General features: G+C 37.6%; 1 protein-coding gene across 4 annotated transcripts in view; it reads left to right on the top strand.

Moving 5' to 3' along the window:
* Positions 1-19,275, top strand: part of LOC149080246 (DNA (cytosine-5)-methyltransferase 3A-like) — a 187,917-nt gene that overhangs the window by 31,854 nt on the left and 136,788 nt on the right. For all 4 annotated transcript variants that reach the window (XM_089239331.1, XM_089239332.1, XM_089239334.1 and 1 more), the window contains one exon: positions 18,485-18,540. In XM_089239331.1, coding sequence (XP_089095457.1) covers positions 18,485-18,540 — 56 coding nt within the window. The remainder of the gene's footprint in view (positions 1-18,484; positions 18,541-19,275) is intronic.

Here is a 19,275-nt window from a genome sequence, read left to right on the forward strand (position 1 = left end):
CCGGTGCAGGACCAGTGTGGCGGGGCATAACGCAGCTGTTCAGCATCCTCTCTCCACGGTGTCTCCAGACTCGAATCCGACCATCGTGGTGTTGCAGACAGAAGCGTGACTCATCAGTAAAGACAATTTCATTCCATTGTGCCGTCCACATCCTTCTTTCATCGCACCATTGGCGGCGGAGATGTCTGTGGTTCTGCGTCAAGGGTAGACGAAGCAATGGACGTCTTGCAGACAGACCACTCTGCTGTGGTCGTACCATTCGACGCCGAATGGCACGCGCAGACACTGGATGATGCGGTACAGACTGAATGTGCTGTGCTATGGTTCGTGATGTGGCTGAGCGATCCGTCACTGCCATACGCACAATACGCCTGTCATCACGTGAAGTGGTGCACTGAGGTGGATGCGATCGAACACGTCGGTCCGTCGTACCCTCCTGCATCCAACGATCACATATCCGCATTACAGTTGTTTGGTTTCGTCCAACACGACTACCGATTTCCCTGAAAGATAATCCACAATCTCGGTAGGCCACTATCCTTCCTCTGTCGAACTCGGATACTTGATCAAAAGATGATCGCTGTTTTCTACGAGGCATAATTGATCGTTTTTTTGAAAAAACCACAAGAAAAACACAATTGCCGTACTTCAAATCGTCGAAATCTCCAAGCCTTAAATAGCGCTTTGAAGTGGCGCCACAGGCGCGCGTGATGTGCGTCTGCGCTGAAATTCTAATCATTTGCATATCTCACCTCCGCTAATGCATGTTGTAAATTTCATATTATTTGCATGCTTCCTTCAGGGTGTTGCATTTACGGTGGCCAGCAGTGTAATTTAGTTGCTCACAATAAGATAAATGTGATCACAAAAATAGAGCACTTATGCGCTCAAGCAATGGGCTTGAAATGAGCAATTTCATGTTTGCTGGACGGTTTTAGTCAGTCCACTATTATGTTCGAAGTGTGCATATCTCTGACAATGATATAGCCAAAGTGCTCAGCTTTGTGCACAAAATGATTTTGGATATCAGTAGGCTTAGTTGTTCTATGGTATACATTACTTTTAGTCAAATTTATGGTCCCATTATTATCACAGTGAAGCGAAACTGGTTGTCTGAGTTCTTTATTTTGTTGATCCAGATAGCCTCTTTTGTTGCAGCAGACAGAGCCACGTACAGTACGCGCAACTTTTAACCGAGCGATGGGGATATTTTGGGTTCTATTTATTGTAAAAAAAAATAGGTAGCATTCTTCTTCGTTTAAGATCTTCCATAAGTGTATTAAGTTCATTTTTTCTTAAGGGGTCATCTAGATGTTAAAAATGGATAAAAATTTTGAAAGTCTAATGGTTACCCCATTTTTTTTTCTATATTTGGATTCAGTATCTCAAGAAATGACAAAATACCGAATATCATGAATTTTGAACGAACAGTTAGTGAAATATAAATTATTTAAAAATGAGTTATAGGTATCTCATTACTTTTTATTTCAAATGATATATTCTTAATAGGCAAAACATAATTTTATCACTCATTTTAAATTAGGGTTTTTTTTCAAATATGAGATGAATTATTAAAACATATTTCAAAAATTTATGAATAGAAGCATACATTAATTTTTACTTCATTCGCATAGTCGAAAACCCAGAAGAATCAATTTTCACTCCAATCTGACCTCTATTTCGCAAGATATGAGCGATTATATGAAAGTGACCACTTTTAGGGACCATATACTAGATATAAATTTGAAACTCATTGAAAAATTTCTCGTGACAAATTTTTCGAAAATGTTTAAATACGAAGCTCATCACTTTACTGAAATGGGCAATTAGTGTTTTAAGTATACAGTGATACGATAGATAAGTCATCCATCCAGTTTTTCAATCATTTTTGTTCAAGTATTCGAGTAAACAAACAACAAAATTTAGCAATTTTTCGCTATTTCAGAAATTTGTTTCATTACTTAGACATCATTCATGAGCTGAAATGTTATGTGCAAATAATTCACAAATTAATACCATACAATTAGATTGATGTTAATATTTATGGAGATAATAATCAATAAATAACGATTCTTCCAATAGCGTAAATCATCTTAGTGTGCGCCAAGTTTATGGTAGTGGCTACTGGTGGAGTCGTCTCTGCTAAAACCACGGCATTTCGTTTCATCCGTATTTTTTTTTAGCATTATTAAAAATTGGGGAATTGCAAAATGAAACAATTTAAAATAGTGCAACGATCGACAGAAAATTCTTATATTTTTTCTAAATTGACAAAATTGTCGTCACAAAAAATTGCTTTGTGACATCATTTGAAATAATTAAGGTATAAATATTCGTTCAATCACGGATATAAAGTTACTAAAATGAAGAGTAATGAAAAAGTTAGTTTTTCACCTCCATAAAATAAAAACTATTTTTTTAACAGCACTAAATCTAAACACTCCATAGAATATGGAGTATTTATTGTTCGAAACTTCTTTGGTGTGTGTGTGTTTTCCCCCTGCAATCAACATTCAAATTCAGTTTGTCAATGTTGAGTGTCCCCAAACACATTTTCACTCATCTCTCTCATTTTTATACTTACAGCGATGAAATTTTATTTTTAGGATCAATGTGATAAATCAGATAAGATGACAAAAAAAATAAGGGATTGAGAAGATTTTGAAATTTGAACAATAATAAATGTGTAGATGACCCCTCATCAAGACAAGTTTTTGGTTAAAAATTTTATAGCAAAATGAAACCACTCACACAAATTTTTGGAGGGGCCGAGCCGGGTCTTCAAAAATATTGGGGGGACTCTGGGCCCATGGGCCGGATACAAGTTTACGCCTATAGTAGCCACCCTATATTGCAACGTCCCTTATGGGAGTTACTTGCCCGGTTCGAAATATCCAGCAATAAAGTGGCAAACGACAAGTGGAAAATGATTAGAAACAAACTTTCGCATGAAATATTATTATTTATTCAATTATATGGGTTAGTTAATTTTAACAATGGATTAGTATATCTTGGAGCCCTCTATTCGACGTTAGCAGTAAAGATACTGGCTCACCAATTGATGATCAACAACAGTCAACCTGTGCAGCGATCGGACATCCGATGTTGTTAGCCTTTCCGTAAATACCAGAGGAGTTTTCTCAGTTGAGAACCGGAACACCTTGATCAGTTCCTGGGGGCCTCTCGGTTGAGGGCCGGACCACCTTGCTCAGCTCCGGGGGGCCTCTTGGTTGAGGGCCGAACCACCTTGATCAGCTCCAGGGGGCCTCTCGGTTGAGGGCCGAACCACCTTGATCAGCTCCGGGGGCCTCTCGGTTGAGGGCCGAACCACCTTGATCAGCTCCGGGGGCCTCTCGGTTGAGGGCCGGACCACCTCGATCAGCAATGAAGAACTTTGACTGTGAAGATTGTTTTATATTTTGATTCCGGACCTGCCGGAAAACGGATTCAAATAATGTAGATTATTGCATTTTAACAATTCAGCCTAAGGCCAATAGATACGGTAGTAAGACGGTGAATCGTCCTACTAGAGGGCTTCAGTTGAACAGAACAAGATTAGACGAACGCAATGTGAGAGACAAAGAGGGAGGAATTTATACTCCCCTTTTACAAGAAGTTTGGGACCACATGTCCTCGCATGGCCTTTTCGCCTCAACAAATTTATCGAATTTGCATATTCATGCGTCACTATTATAAACATTACAATTTAATTACATTGGAATCTGGCAACATGACATAATCCGGAGAGCTGATCAGACTCTCCCGATTATGTAAACATTACTAACATAACAATATGAAATGAATTGTTCCGACGGAGGTCTGCAGCCCCCCGCCGAAAATAAGTGAGTACAACACTATATTTTCGTATCCGCACAACGAGACTTGCAACAACTCCCCCGGGAAGTTCTTCGATAAAAATAATTTAAACTGGGCTAAGCCTCGCCCAACTATACATATATTGGATCAAACCCCTCCACGAAAATAGCGGCATCGTCGTCATGAGGGGAATTAATTTATGTGGGACATCAGTAGCCCGACCTCTGGCCCGTTCTCGTTCGACAGCCGAAAGACCCCACCCGCCGACTGCCGAACTAATCGAACACTCTGGCCCTTACCGGTTCGCCAGTGGGTCCTCGGGTGGTTTCCGGTAACTGAGAGGTCCCTGGGGTCTAAAATAAGAAGGAATTTCCCACATAACGACAAGACCACCATTAACGTAGAGGGATCGGATCCCGATACGTTACATTCCCCCTCACCACGGAAGAATTTTTCCCAAAAAAAAAAAAATTCTATAGGTTAAAAAAAGTTAATTTACAGAAATACTTGCAAAAACTATGTTAACATATCACCTGGTATATTAAACTTCCCACTAAAGGAAAAGTTATCGACAGCCAAATCAGTATCCCGATTTTGTAAGTATCGCGAAATTTCAACACTGCTTCTGAATTTTGTCCCTTCGGGAGAGTAATAATAGACGTCAATACGAGGTTCTTTTTTCCTCTTAACGAGAACCCTTTGCCACCCTCTCTGAATCGGAACCAAAAACTTAGAGTAACCTACGGAAGATTTAATGAAATTCGTTTTCACCATCTTAGGAGTGGTGTCCTCCTCGGGATTTTGCCGGTTAAAGGACGTACTAGAGTTAGTGCAATTAGCACTATTTAAGGGCGTTTGTGAAACATGATGTCGACTCGGATTACTGGAAGTGTGTTGTACAAGGACCTCTCTACTCTCAGGTGACTGCGGGACAGGCTCAAGAACGATTTGGTCACTACTAACGAATTTTTTCAAGTCACAAGCATTGACTTTATAGACATTATCATTGGATAAATCCACTATCAGGTAGACAATAGGTGAAATTTTTTCCAGGACTCTACACGGGCCGTCCCATCGTGGTTTCAACTTCGCCATAACATTGCCTTGCGCACTAGAACGGAAATGCGTTCTCCTTAATACCAAATCATCCTGATTAAAGGTGTGCAATAATCTTTTTTTGTCATAATATCTTTTTTGTCTCCTTTGTTGTTTTTTGACATTTTCCTTAACTTGCTTAAGTAAGTTTTCGGGCAAACTCACCCTTTCCCAAACCGGTATGTCCATAGCCCAGTCAAATGGTAAAACTAATTCTCTACCAAGAAACAATTTAGCTGGCGACTGACCCGTAGTTTCCGAGGGAACCGACCTAATAGCAAGACCAAAAAAGGTTAAATTTTTGTCCCAGTCTTTATGTTTATCACCAACATAACAGGAGATCATCTGTTTAATTGTCTTATTAAATCTCTCGGTAAGGTTTGATTGAGGATGATAGGGGGTTGTGAACCTTTGCTTGACCTGGAGAACTTTACAAGTTTCCCTCATAAGGTTTGATATAAAACAAGAACCATTATCGGAAACTAATCTTTTTGGAAAGCCATATCTCATACAGTACTCATGAACAAACTTTTTAGCAACTGCACTTGTCGTAATTCGTCTTAGTGGAAATAACTCTACCCACTTTGTGAAATAATCGACGACGACTAACAGATGCACGTTCCCTCTGGAAGAAACGGGAAAGGGACCCATGGTGTCAATCCCAACCATTTCTCCTGGATGATCAACAGAGGTTGACACCATGCCTCCCCATCGCCTCGTATTGTCGAATTTGCATGTTTGGCATTTTTTACAGGACAGGACAAATTTTTTTATATCTTTACGCATACCGGGCCAGAACGCGCGTTGTCGGCATCGCTGAAGAGTTTTATTGACTCCCATGTGACCTGAAATGGGATGCATGTGCATTTCAGTCAAAAATTTCTCTCTACATGGTGGAGGAATTACTAGCAATTTTTTATTCCTGAATCTAAAAAACAATTTTTGATTTTCGAAAAGGTAATACTTTTCAATTTTTTCATCAATTTTTTGTCTTCCGACAGATTTATCATTAAAATACTGTATAATATCTTGGTAATTTTTTTTCTGTTGAACAATTAACTCAGGTAAATCCAAAAACGAGAACAAATATAATTTATTATCAATTTTTTCCTCGAAATCAGTTTCGGCGGTGACAACAGCGGGCATTCTGGACAGGGCATCAGGGGCCTGCATGGTCGAACCTTTTCTATATTCAAACTTTAAAGGATATTCCTGTAGTAATTGAGCCCATCGGCTTAACCTCCCCTTCAATTGTTTAGCCTCAAAATACCAGGCGACTGCCCTGTGATCCGTTACTATAGTAACAGGTTCTCCTGAAAACCAGGCTCGAAATTTATTACACGCCCATATAACAGCGAGTCCCTCCTGTTCTGTTACCGAATAATTTTTTTTCTGCTGAATTCAAGGTACGACTGGCATAGGCTAACGGCTTTTCCCCGTCAGGCTCAACTTGCTGCAAAATGGCTCCAAGCCCAATTCCTGAGGCATCTGTGTAAATTTTTAAGGCACAATCTTTTTTTCTTGTGGTTAGAACGGGGGCACAAGACAAGAGATGTTTCAATTTTTCGAACGCCTGTTGGTGTATTTTGTCCCATTTGAACCTTTGCCCTTTTTTTGTCAGGCCGTAAAGGGGGTTAGCGACATCACCAAAATGGGGAACAAATTGCCGGTACCACCCGCAGAGTCCCAGAAAACGTTGCACCTGTTTTACTGTTTTAGGCCTAGAAAAACTCAAAATGGCGTCGGTTTGGTCCTGTTTTACGTGCCATCCTTCTTTGGTCAAACAGAGACCTAGATATTCCAAATTTTTTTTATAGAGATTACATTTGTCTGGCTTAAGAGTTAAGCCTGCTTTTTCCAAACACGAAAATACTGTTTTCAAGTTTTGTAAATGTTCCTCAAAATTCGAACTGTAAACGACAATGTCATCCAAATAAAAATCGGCACACTTACCGACTAAGTGGCCCAGGATTGTAGTCATCATGCGTTGGAACGTGGCCGGGGCATTGTTGAGTCCAAAGGGCATTACCTTAAATCGGTACATTCCAGAATCGGTTATGAATGCCGTTTTGTCCCGATCCTCTAGCCGCACTGGAACTTGCCAATACCCTGAGGCCAGATCGAACGTAGAGACGAATCGTGCGTCACCCACTCGTTGTAGAATTTGATCGATGAAAGGCAAAGGGTACCGATCGGGTGCCGTATTTTTATTCACCTTTTTATAGTCGACGACAAATCGCCAATCACCAGTTTTCTTTTTGATTAAAAAACACGGGGAAGCCCAGTTTGTGGAGGCTGGCTCAATGACGTCATCACAGAGCATTTGTTGCACCTGTTCTTCTACTAATTGTTTTTTCCATCGCGGAAGAGAAAAAGGGGATCGAAAAACCGGTTTTCCGTCAGTCACGATCTTATGCTCAGCAACGTGAGTTCTACCGGGAGTGTTTCTGAACAAATTCGGAAATTGTTTTAACAATTGAAACAACCTTTTTTTCTGATCGGAATCAAATTCCGATTTACTTACTAAATTTTGCATTTTTTCCTGATCAACATCTCCTTTATATGACAACAATCCTCCTTTAAGTTCAAAGTTTTTGAAGTCAACTATAATTTCAGTTTTACTCAAAATATCACTGCCGATCAAGATCCCAAATGGGACCCTGGCGAGCACTATCAGATCTGTGTGCACGACACTGTTTCGTATCTCCACTTGGGCCCGAAGAATCCCCACAGGCTGACAGTACTCACCGGATGCCAACTGAAATCTATCACCGTGATAGGGTCTAACTTGATTAGTGGGTGAACCAACCTGCCGAGCCAGATCGAAACTGATCGCTGAACAATCGGCACCGGTATCAATTTTTGCTGTCAAAATCTTGTTGTTAACTCTCACAACTGGATTAAGAAAACTAAATTTCTTACTAGGGGTCTTTTTACCCATGGATACACTACCCCTTCTCATGTATCCCAGGTCTAGTTTCCCTGATTCCCATTTGATTTACAATTTTTTACAATATGGCCGATTTGACCACAACCAAAACAGGTAACTTGTCGAAAAAATTTATTTGTCCTAAAAGGCCGTCTTGAAGGTTGTACTACATTTTGTGTAGGTCCCACACAATTTTTTCTAACTTCAGGTTGAAATTTCTCAACACAATTTTCACAAGATTCAAAATTTTTATGAGATTCAATTTGAACATTTTCACGCGTTGCAAGAAATTGATCTAACATTACAAATAATTGTTGCAAAGAATTAGGCTTCCTAACTTCCAAAAATGTTCTCACATTATAGGGTAATTGTGACATTATAAGTTCAATTTTGTCCGACTCCGGAACGGTTAAATCGAACGACTGAAAAAGATCTAACTTATGTAATACGAAATCAAGGTACGAGCCCGTCGAAAACTTTTCAGAGAATAAAGCACGAGCTAATTCAACCCTGGTATGATACCTTGAAAAGGTTTGTAATAACAAGCCCTTGAAACTTTCCCACGATTTATGGGGGCCCCATTTTTCCCATTCGTGCCTGCCTATCGTTTGCCACCAGGCCTGAGCACGACCTTCAAACGTGCTTACAACTAACTCGATCTTATTAGGAACACTGTAAAGATTAAAATACGATTCACATTTTAATAAAAAGCTTCTAACGTCTTCTCCACTACCTGAAAATATAAGACTACCAACACTGCGTTGGGTCAATGGAACCAAAGCATTTGCGGGATTTAAAGGTAATGCCGGGGGAAGTATTACATGCGTCTCGTTATAAGGATTTGACATTGTTGGATAAGTAAAGTTCATTTGTGAACCATTATTCGATTGTGAACCACTTGGTTCCGGTTCAATTTGTACACGAACATCATCACCTAAATTTCTAGGCGTACTATGATTATTAGAATTCATCTCTAAAATCAATGTTAAATATCAAAAAAATTTTTTTTTTTTTTTTTTTTTTAGCGAAAGTACTTTCCACCCGCGGTTTGCCACACTTACTGAGAACCGGTCGAGCCCCCAAAATTGCAACGTCCCTTATGGGAGTTACTTGCCCGGTTCGAAATATCCAGCAATAAAGTGGCAAACGACAAGTGGAAAATGATTAGAAACAAACTTTCGCATGAAATATTATTATTTATTCAATTATATGGGTTAGTTAATTTTAACAATGGATTAGTATATCTTGGAGCCCTCTATTCGACGTTAGCAGTAAAGATACTGGCTCACCAATTGATGATCAACAACAGTCAACCTGTGCAGCGATCGGACATCCGATGTTGTTAGCCTTTCCGTAAATACCAGAGGAGTTTTCTCAGTTGAGAACCGGAACACCTTGATCAGTTCCTGGGGGCCTCTCGGTTGAGGGCCGGACCACCTTGCTCAGCTCCGGGGGGCCTCTTGGTTGAGGGCCGAACCACCTTGATCAGCTCCAGGGGGCCTCTCGGTTGAGGGCCGAACCACCTTGATCAGCTCCGGGGGCCTCTCGGTTGAGGGCCGAACCACCTTGATCAGCTCCGGGGGCCTCTCGGTTGAGGGCCGGACCACCTCGATCAGCAATGAAGAACTTTGACTGTGAAGATTGTTTTATATTTTGATTCCGGACCTGCCGGAAAACGGATTCAAATAATGTAGATTATTGCATTTTAACAATTCAGCCTAAGGCCAATAGATACGGTAGTAAGACGGTGAATCGTCCTACTAGAGGGCTTCAGTTGAACAGAACAAGATTAGACGAACGCAATGTGAGAGACAAAGAGGGAGGAATTTATACTCCCCTTTTACAAGAAGTTTGGGACCACATGTCCTCGCATGGCCTTTTCGCCTCAACAAATTTATCGAATTTGCATATTCATGCGTCACTATTATAAACATTACAATTTAATTACATTGGAATCTGGCAACATGACATAATCCGGAGAGCTGATCAGACTCTCCCGATTATGTAAACATTACTAACATAACAATATGAAATGAATTGTTCCGACGGAGGTCTGCAGCCCCCCGCCGAAAATAAGTGAGTACAACACTATATTTTCGTATCCGCACAACGAGACTTGCAACAACTCCCCCGGGAAGTTCTTCGATAAAAATAATTTAAACTGGGCTAAGCCTCGCCCAACTATACATATATTGGATCAAACCCCTCCACGAAAATAGCGGCATCGTCGTCATGAGGGGAATTAATTTATGTGGGACATCAGTAGCCCGACCTCTGGCCCGTTCTCGTTCGACAGCCGAAAGACCCCACCCGCCGACTGCCGAACTAATCGAACACTCTGGCCCTTACCGGTTCGCCAGTGGGTCCTCGGGTGGTTTCCGGTAACTGAGAGGTCCCTGGGGTCTAAAATAAGAAGGAATTTCCCACATAACGACAAGACCACCATTAACGTAGAGGGATCGGATCCCGATACGTTACAATATTGGGGCAGACAATATAGTCGCCCTAAGCATGGGCGGAGATACGGGGGGTGTGGAGGGCATTGCCCCCCCCCCCCAGAATCAAAGGTGAAGTCAACTGATCTAGTACATATATGTATAGATGAATTGCCATCATCATCGTGCCCCCCCCCCCCAGACTTCCAAGTCTATCTCCTAGCCTATGGCCCCAAGGTAGGTGATTATATAGATGGGGCAAAGAAAAACTACTTAGCCTGGATGAACAAAAACACTTCTTTCTTTGCTTGCTTGTCTGGACCTTTCAACATCTGTAATATTCCCCTAAAGCAGTGTTCTTAGGATTCACATGATAATTGTTAGAGGAGGGGTTGACCTCTAGTAGGGAGTTCTCTTGGGAACAATATTGGTTTTTCTTAGAAAGGACATGACATCCCCCCCCCCCCACATTGTGGAGCACAGACCATAGGCTGTTGGATCTTTGGCAGGTTTGCAAGCCAGAGTTTTCATGGGGATGGGAGGGTTCTGTACTGAATTTATAGCAGGAAAAAACAATGATGGTGATTGTCCTGGGCTCTCAGCTCTGCAGCCCCATCCTTGTGGGGACCAAGTGAAAGGGCACCAATTTTTTTTCTTATGAAGGAAGAGTTGTTTTAAAAAATTTTTTTTTTTTTAATTGCATCTATCTTTACCGACTAGCTGTAGCGAACGACGAAATCATATAGTATACGCATGTGACAGAACAAGAGTTCAAGAGAAGACACGCATCAGGCTCATTCGTCATTATTTGTGTTGTGACTCAACATTTAGGCTGAATTTAAAGAAATACGATAGCTTTTCTAAAACTGTGTCGCGGCTTCTAGGAGCATCTGGGTGAGCTGGAAATATTGATTTGTGCTCCTATTTATGCTTTAAAGTGGTTCTTTTATATAGGAAAATATCTGCTAAACTTTTTGGGATCTGCTGATGAACCATGAATTACGTAAGGGAGGTAGGTGACAAAAGAGAACCATTAGAAAACCGTGACAAGCTTGTGATCTAGACCAGTGGTTCTCAACCGGGGGCCCCTAGGATATTCCAGGGGGGCCACGGATGAAAATCTTGTAAAAGGGGAGCCACGGCTACTGATGCGGGGGGCACGAAGAACTTTGTGACATTACATTTTTTAGTCAGAGTGACTAAAAAAATTTAATTTCTAACAAAATGCATGGAATATCTTTTTCGTAATTTTTCCCCATTCAAGTAACATTAACATGATTAAGAAAGAAATAAAAAAAGTGGTTCATATAATCTCGGTGGTTTTACGACTTGCGGGTGATAGTAGGCCCTGACACAAACTATAGAAGAGGTTTAAGCAAAATGGAATAACAGTAAAGACAGAAAATTGTGTGTGTTCAGACTTTTCATTCAAAGAGGGCTGTCATGAAGAAAACAAAGATTTGTTGACCATTCATTGACATTCTTTTGAGTGCTGGTAGTAAATGTGATCCAAGAAGTAGATGGGTGAAAAATGAAAGCTTGAAAAAACCCATCGTTTTCATGCAATTACAGACAGATAGCCATCTAGTTTAGCACAAAGTTATATTCAGCCAGCACTGAGTGGCTGATGGGGAATATATTTTTAAAAATCGAATAGAGAATGATTGCTCTGGGGTATTTTTTATGAATTTTGAAGGGGGTGCCAATCCATTGCCTCTGCTGAAAAGAAATAAAGTCGAATTCAGTTATAACGAACTCCAAGAGATCAAATCATACGTGGGGAAAAATACCCGCAAAATTTAAAATTTTTTAAAACCATATTGCTGTGTGATAATGTATTAGGACAGGGGCGGCTTGAGCGAGGGTGCAAGTGGTGCGGCGCACCCGGGCAGCAGGTTGTAAGGGGCGGCAGCGTAGACTTTACTTTAGACAACAAAACTTAACACAGTAAAAAAATTCACGACATCCAGCTTTTGAGTCCTATTATACCTCGACAACGGAAACGTTGAGAAAATAGACAAGGCCTCTGATCGTAATACCAGAAACAAGAATGTAAGCTATCTGGGCGGCTCGAGACAAAATCTGTACCCGTGTGGGACTTATTTTTTGCACTTCCTACCTATTGCTCCCTCCATAGTCCCTACCTCCTGCGTTGGGAATCTTTTGTGGGCCCCATGCCCGATTTTCCACGGAGCCCCTTCTGCAGTTAATTTATATAGTGAAAAAAGAAAAGTTATGAGGATTTAGTCCCGGGCCTCAAGCTGGAGCCCTATCGGCCCTACCCTTAGAAGGTCATGCCCCTCCCTCATAATTTATCCAAACAATTCCTAACAAAACATTTTTTCGGCCTTCATTTCCGATTTTGCATCCCTCCAGAGCCGACAGTTTGGTTTTTTTTTAGCAAATTGAATTTTTTTTTACCCATTCACCCCAGATTTAGCATCCTCTTAAGCGGTGCCTCGTGTGGCCGCAATGGGTCGCGTGGCCAAGCGCCACCCCTGTACTCTATTACAAGAGCTATTTTGGTTCCCTCACCCATGGCCCCCACAAGAGTCCGGGATAATTCTCATAATTTTTTGGCTTTTTCAGGCTATAAATTAACTATAGAAGGGGCCGTGAGAAATCTGACTGGGAGGGGGCCTGCGAAAGATCCCAGCCTAGGGGCCCATACCCTCACTCAGAATTTGATCCACAATAGTCAAATGAAGCCAAAGGAAAACACTTGTCCGGCCCCTGGAATACCGGAAACACCTTTTGAAAAAATTTTCTTAATAAAAATTACCCCGTTAAATATCCTCTTTACAGGATAAGTGATGATGGCTCACAAAAATAGGTGCTCTTTCAAGGATTAAGTCATCTGGCATTTATTAAGAATGGTAAAATAATTCTGGAACAAAAAATTTTCTACTTCGAAAGCGGGACGTATGGTCACGCACATTTTGCATGGTAAACAATTATGTGCGGCTTTCTTCTGAAAAAAAAATCGGGTTTATCTCCATCCCTATCAGCCTCCTGGTAGGGGTGGCACATGAGGCTTCGCACCCGGGCGGCAGGTAAGCTCGAGCTGCCCCTGAATTGGGACTTCCTCCAAGATTGACACCACTTCTTTAAAGTTTTTTAATCGATACTGTAATGCTTCCTTTCAACTGTCCTACTACTGGCCTGCAGTATCCTAAATAATTTCAATGCAATTTTCCTATCCTGCAAGAACAATGTTGTGGACATTAGAAAAAAAATTCTAAAACGGCATATGACTATATTTAAACCAATTTAAATCCGTTTATTAGAGACCCACTGCATCTGCTGATTTTTAAAAAAAGTGCAATAAATTCTCAGGTAAGTCTTCACTTTGAAATGTCCATAACCCACTCAATGCATCTCTTTGTATCTGTCAACCTAAAATTTATGGTTTTTAGTGTTGATAATACGCATGCAAAACCAATTCAGCGACACTTTTTCACAATCTGCTAATATTGCTTGGATTTGATAGTTAGAAATGTCTAAATGCCAAAGATTTGGAGTTCGAATCAAAATGAAAATGTCAAATAATTGAAATTGTGCTTCGTGTAAATGAAATATTTTAATATTGAAAGCTATATATATAGAGATTAAACGTTCCCCCTAGTCATACATGTGAAATTTTGTCATAAAACTGAGAGTGAGGCATGAATCCCCTTGCGCACAAGTGGAATTTATTTACGCACAACCGAGCCCGTCTTGGCCATTTTTCTCCCCACCCTTTCTTCTTTTTGTTTCCTTCCTAAATTTATAAAAGTAAAAATGACATAATTATTATAAAAAGTACTGTTTTCAGATCAAATTGCCGAAGTTCAATTACTTTACTGCAAAAATGTCAGTTTTTTTCGGGGAAATATAGTCAAACCCAAAGCGTATTAAAGACCCTGTGTGGATTTTTTAAATGTGTATTGTGTATTTATTCTTTGTAATATTGATTTTTTTTTTTTTTTTTTTTGAAATGTGAATTGTGTACATATGTATTTTTTTTCTTCTATAGTCTGATTAGGTTGTAGTATACCTCAGGTTAGTCATTTATATCATCTGAAATCACTGAGTATTTATTTATTTTTATTTTTGCTTATGAAGGGAGGAAGTGTTATGTATTCATTTATGGTATTCAATTAGTCTATGATATGCTTGTATTCATGTGTAGCAGCACTCACGAAACTGGAGCTAAAGCTGGGCAAATGTAGTGCTGTGCATGGAGAATAAAGTCTTTGTTTTAAGCTGCATCCTGTCTTTTTCTACCCATAACCTGAGGTTGATTATGTGTTAGTGGTGACATACAAAGCACTGTGCAACTATTTTTATATGATGCAAGTTTTATTTTTTACTGTTGCTGGGAATCTATTAAAATTTTTAACTTGTTAATAAAAAAATTTGTAATCGAATTTTTTATCGTAACCATATAATATAGTAATTGTTGCTATTAAAATATTTTTTATTTCATGCACCTGTAAATAAATGAATAGTAGATGTAAATAGGAATAGTAGATTAAGAAATTAATTATAACTGCCAACTTGAAGCAATTTAAAATGCTTATATATTTTGTCAAATTCTGAAGTTTTTTCCTTGGATCTTGTCATTTTAAAAAAAAAAATCTTATTTTAGATTGGTCACTGATTTCAAAACTACTTTAGACTATACTGTTGCTTGTTTTACTACATAGAAACTCCCCCCCCCCCAAATGGTATACGTGAGGAGAATGGCTAATGCTGCCAAGAATAGAAAAACTACTTGTCATAGTGGAGACGATAAATTTTAGTCTTTGAACTCAGTTCGAAACTGAAGTCATCAGCTTTTGTTAAATCGAATTTCATTTCCCCATGCCAAAAAAAAATGTGATCAAAATATTGATTCGAATATTTTTAAATATGGTCACTTATCCAAAATACCATACATAGGTACATAATTTAAGACATCCATATTGAACACATCAAGTTAAATTTCAAACTTATAAGCAGATTTTAATCGAACTGATCTAGTTGATTAATTCAACTAAAATTTTTAACTGATTAACAATTGATTGATTAACTGATCCGATTAATCAATTAATTGGACCAGCCCTATCTTTTACTTCTATATTTTTAGTTTTCACCCTATATTTATACAACTATTGTGCTTGGTATCATTTTTTTTTTTTAATAGTAACATACAAACATATATACAAGCATATACAGAAACACATTCAACATACACTTTTGACCTCAAGGGACATACCTGTCCTTCCAGTACGTCTACAGGGTTTCTCTGTAGATTATTTTTCTTAGCAACAGCCTATTATGGTTTAGGTCGGTTTATAATTGTTCAATATACAGTTTTTTTTGTTTTTTTTTTGTATTTATGTTACAAAGAAATTTTACATACAGATGGATTGTATCATGTGGTTGTATTATTGTTGTAATATAGATTCTAGACTGGTATTCATAGAAAATGTGAATATATTGTTATTAGATCTTATGCAATTATTTGTATGATTGATTGTATGGTATAGATTCATTATTTTTGGAGCGGTGTATCTATAACTCTTTTGAAATAACGTTTTATTTGTTTTTGGCACTTTATATATGTTATTTAATCTAGATGAGGTTCTATTTTGTTTCATTTCTAACCAATTATTGTTTAAGAATGAAAATTTTATTAGTCTATAAACATAGTTTTGTCTTATAGTTAGCTTATGGCATTCTGTTTTGTTGGTGTTTATTGTGGTGCTTGTTATTTGGGATCTTATCTTGTTATATATATTATCTAGTTTTTGTATATCTATTTGATATGCACCTCCCCAAGCTGTGATTCCATATGTTACTATTGAATATATCCAAGCATAAAATAAATCTTTTAGAAAGTTATTGTCTATTGTGTCTCTTAGTCTATAAAGAATTGCTGCATATATTCTTAATTTTTTTATTATTTTTTCACACTGTGATTTCCATTTTAAATCATCTTGTATTATTATTCCTAGGTAGTTGTATTCATGTACTCTTTTAATTTCTTGACAGTTACATTGTAATATATGTTGACACGGACAATGATCATGAATTTTTATACTTAAATTTACCAAACTATTTATGTTTTTTGTTTTTAAGCATATGTATTTAGTTTTCTGTATGTTTAGTTTTAGTTTATTTTTCTTGAGCCAGTTACTGATTTTAAATAGGTCCTCTTCAACTTTTTTTTATTAAATTTGTAATTTCAGTGTCTTCAACATACAGTACTGTATCGTCTGCGAATGAAATTAATTTACCATTTATGTTGAGTTTGAATATATCATTTATGTAAATGAGAAACAATATCGGGCCAAGCACAGATCCCTGGGGGACACCTTTTTTTACTTCTATGAATGTACTCATTTCTTCACCTATTTTAACTGATTGTTTCCTATTAGAATAGTATGATTTAAACCAGCTCAATATGTTTTCACGTATACCAGCTGTTGACAATTTTCCTGTGAGTATCTCTAAATCTACGTAGTCAAAGGCTCTTTTTAAATCCAGAAATATCGTTATAGAAAATTTATTGCAGTTGAACTCGGTATTTAAATAATTGCACAGCTCTAAGATGGCCATTTCTGTATTCTTACTTTTCTGAAACCCATATTGGTTAGGAGCTAACTAATGCTGATAATTAAGAAAATCGCCGAGCTGTTTTTTTATGCACTTTTCTATTACTTTTGAAAATATTGGAAGAATTGATATGGGTCTATAGTTTAGTAAGTTATTTGTCTCTCCTGATTTATAAATGGGGTGTACTATGCCATACTTTAAATCACTATAAAAGACTCCTTCCGTTATAGATGAGTTAATTAGGTTTTTTATTACATCCACGTGATAATAGGAAATTATTTTCATCTTAGGGGTTATTTGGTCAATTCCACTTGCTTTATTAGTCTTCAATTCTGACATAACCTTATCAATATCATAATCGTTAATTTCAAAGAAGTACATAGAATTGTTAGAATTAGTCATTGTTTGGTCATCTTCACAATTACAGACTGTGTTTAATTCTATTTCTTCCAAGTTTCTTGTAACAAAGTCTTCGTTAAATTTCTTCGCTAAAACGTTATGGTTATCACAGATAGGGAGTATATTTTGCTTTGCACTTTTATTAAGTATATTCTGATTTATACATTTCCATTGCATTTTTTTGTTATTCTCGCATTTCGTAAAAGTATCTCTGATATATTCCTGTTTTATTTTTCTAATATACTTTTTCAGTTCCTTATTGTGTTCTTTGTAGTCTTGCTCGTATGACATAATATTTGGGTACTTTTTGTATTTTTTGTGAAATTTTTCCTTATAATTTATTTTATTTATTATTTCTTTTGTGATCCAGTTTTTTTGGGTTTCATCTTGACTTGTTTCGTCCATAAATTAGAGTTTGATTGTATGATATCCACGAATCGTTTGTATTTATTTTGTATGCATCTTTCTTCTATGACACTAACGAAATTTATATTTTCAATGAATTTTTCATAGATATGAATGCTGTAAGTATGGTATTTTAGTGGAACTTCTTGACTTTGCCACTCCAAATTTCAGAAATTATTATGGGAAATTATCCAAACTTTATCATTCAGCTGGAAGACAAACCTTTGGCTGCTATGCTATGTGTATATTTTATAAATTATAAGAGCATCTTAATTATCAACTCGTTTGTTATATGCAGCCTCAATGTAATTAAGACATAGAAAAAGTATACCCGCATTAAGTATTTTATGCAAAAATGTAAGTGAGGAGTTAATTGTAACTTCGCAATGACCTTGAGTTTAGCGAACCTTTAATAATATGAGAGTTAAAGAGGAGTAATTTCAGAGAACTGGGTGCTATAGCTACATGTTCAATTGCAGAACTGAGTATGCTACACAAAAAGAGTTCTTTCAATGAGTGTTGCTAACAGAAGGAGAATGTAAGTTACGTTGTGAAAACTATATTTGTTAATGTGTAAGATGTTTCTTAGAATTTGTGATACAAGCACTTAATCAGTTTTTTAGGCTATGCTTAAATATTATCTTCCAGAAACGTGAGGTCTTGTTTGAAAAATAACTTTTCTCACAATTCTAATATAGTGTACTGAATTATTATAAAAGCAATCAGTTGATCTATACTAGTATTCTTTTTTTCACATTGAATATATATTTTTTTTGTATTTTTAGAGCTTTTACATTTCTTTTCATCTGTATTTTTATCTTAGTGAAATTGGTTTCTACTGCAAAAAATGAAACGTGTGAGAGCAAAGATTTATATCAGGTGTGGTATATATTTTACTAAATAATAACTTTTAGTATAAAATGGGGAAATATTGTAAAGGTTTAATTGTAAAAAACGGAGAATGAAGCAAAAATTAAAGTTAATACAAATAATTTTTAACTGATTACAAAAAAGAAGTTGACTCCAAACCGCACAAAAAATTTCATTTGTTTTTCAGTCTCACCCATGGCCCCCACATCTGGCAGTGGGGCTCCTAGGCTGGGTTCTTTGGCAGAGCCTCTCAAATCAGACTATTCACATGCCCCTGTATAATGAATTTATATCGTGAAAAACAAAAATGGTAAAAATCATCCCGGCTCCCCTGGCTAGAGCCGTCAGCCCTGCCTTTTTAAGGGCTGTGGTCTCATTTCTTTAGCTAAGGAAAAGTTGGTTGAAAACATTCATTGAAGAATTAGCTCTCTCTGAATCAGAGTTTATAATTTTTTAAGACCACATTTGTTTTATTGAAAATTTAATTTTCACGATATCGCATTGATTGCTCATAGATGATTAAGCAGTTAAAGGGTTAAACTGCATTGGTCAGTGTAGAGCTTTTTCAAGCACAAATATTCTTGCAGTCAAAGCACAGTAAGAATGAGCTAGAATGAGACTTTGTTTTGTTTTATCTTTTTTGAGTCTTGAATATTTATTTACATGTTTGTTGCAATAATATCTGTGGAAATATGAACAAACAATTCTGATTTTTCTATTCTGATATTAATTTGATTAAAAATT

Source organism: Pholcus phalangioides, unplaced genomic scaffold (assembly GCF_987345545.1).
Source record: "Pholcus phalangioides strain wild (caught in Gottingen) unplaced genomic scaffold, Ppha-v1.0 ptg000011l_1, whole genome shotgun sequence".
NCBI classification, from domain to species: Eukaryota; Metazoa; Arthropoda; class Arachnida; order Araneae; family Pholcidae; genus Pholcus; species Pholcus phalangioides.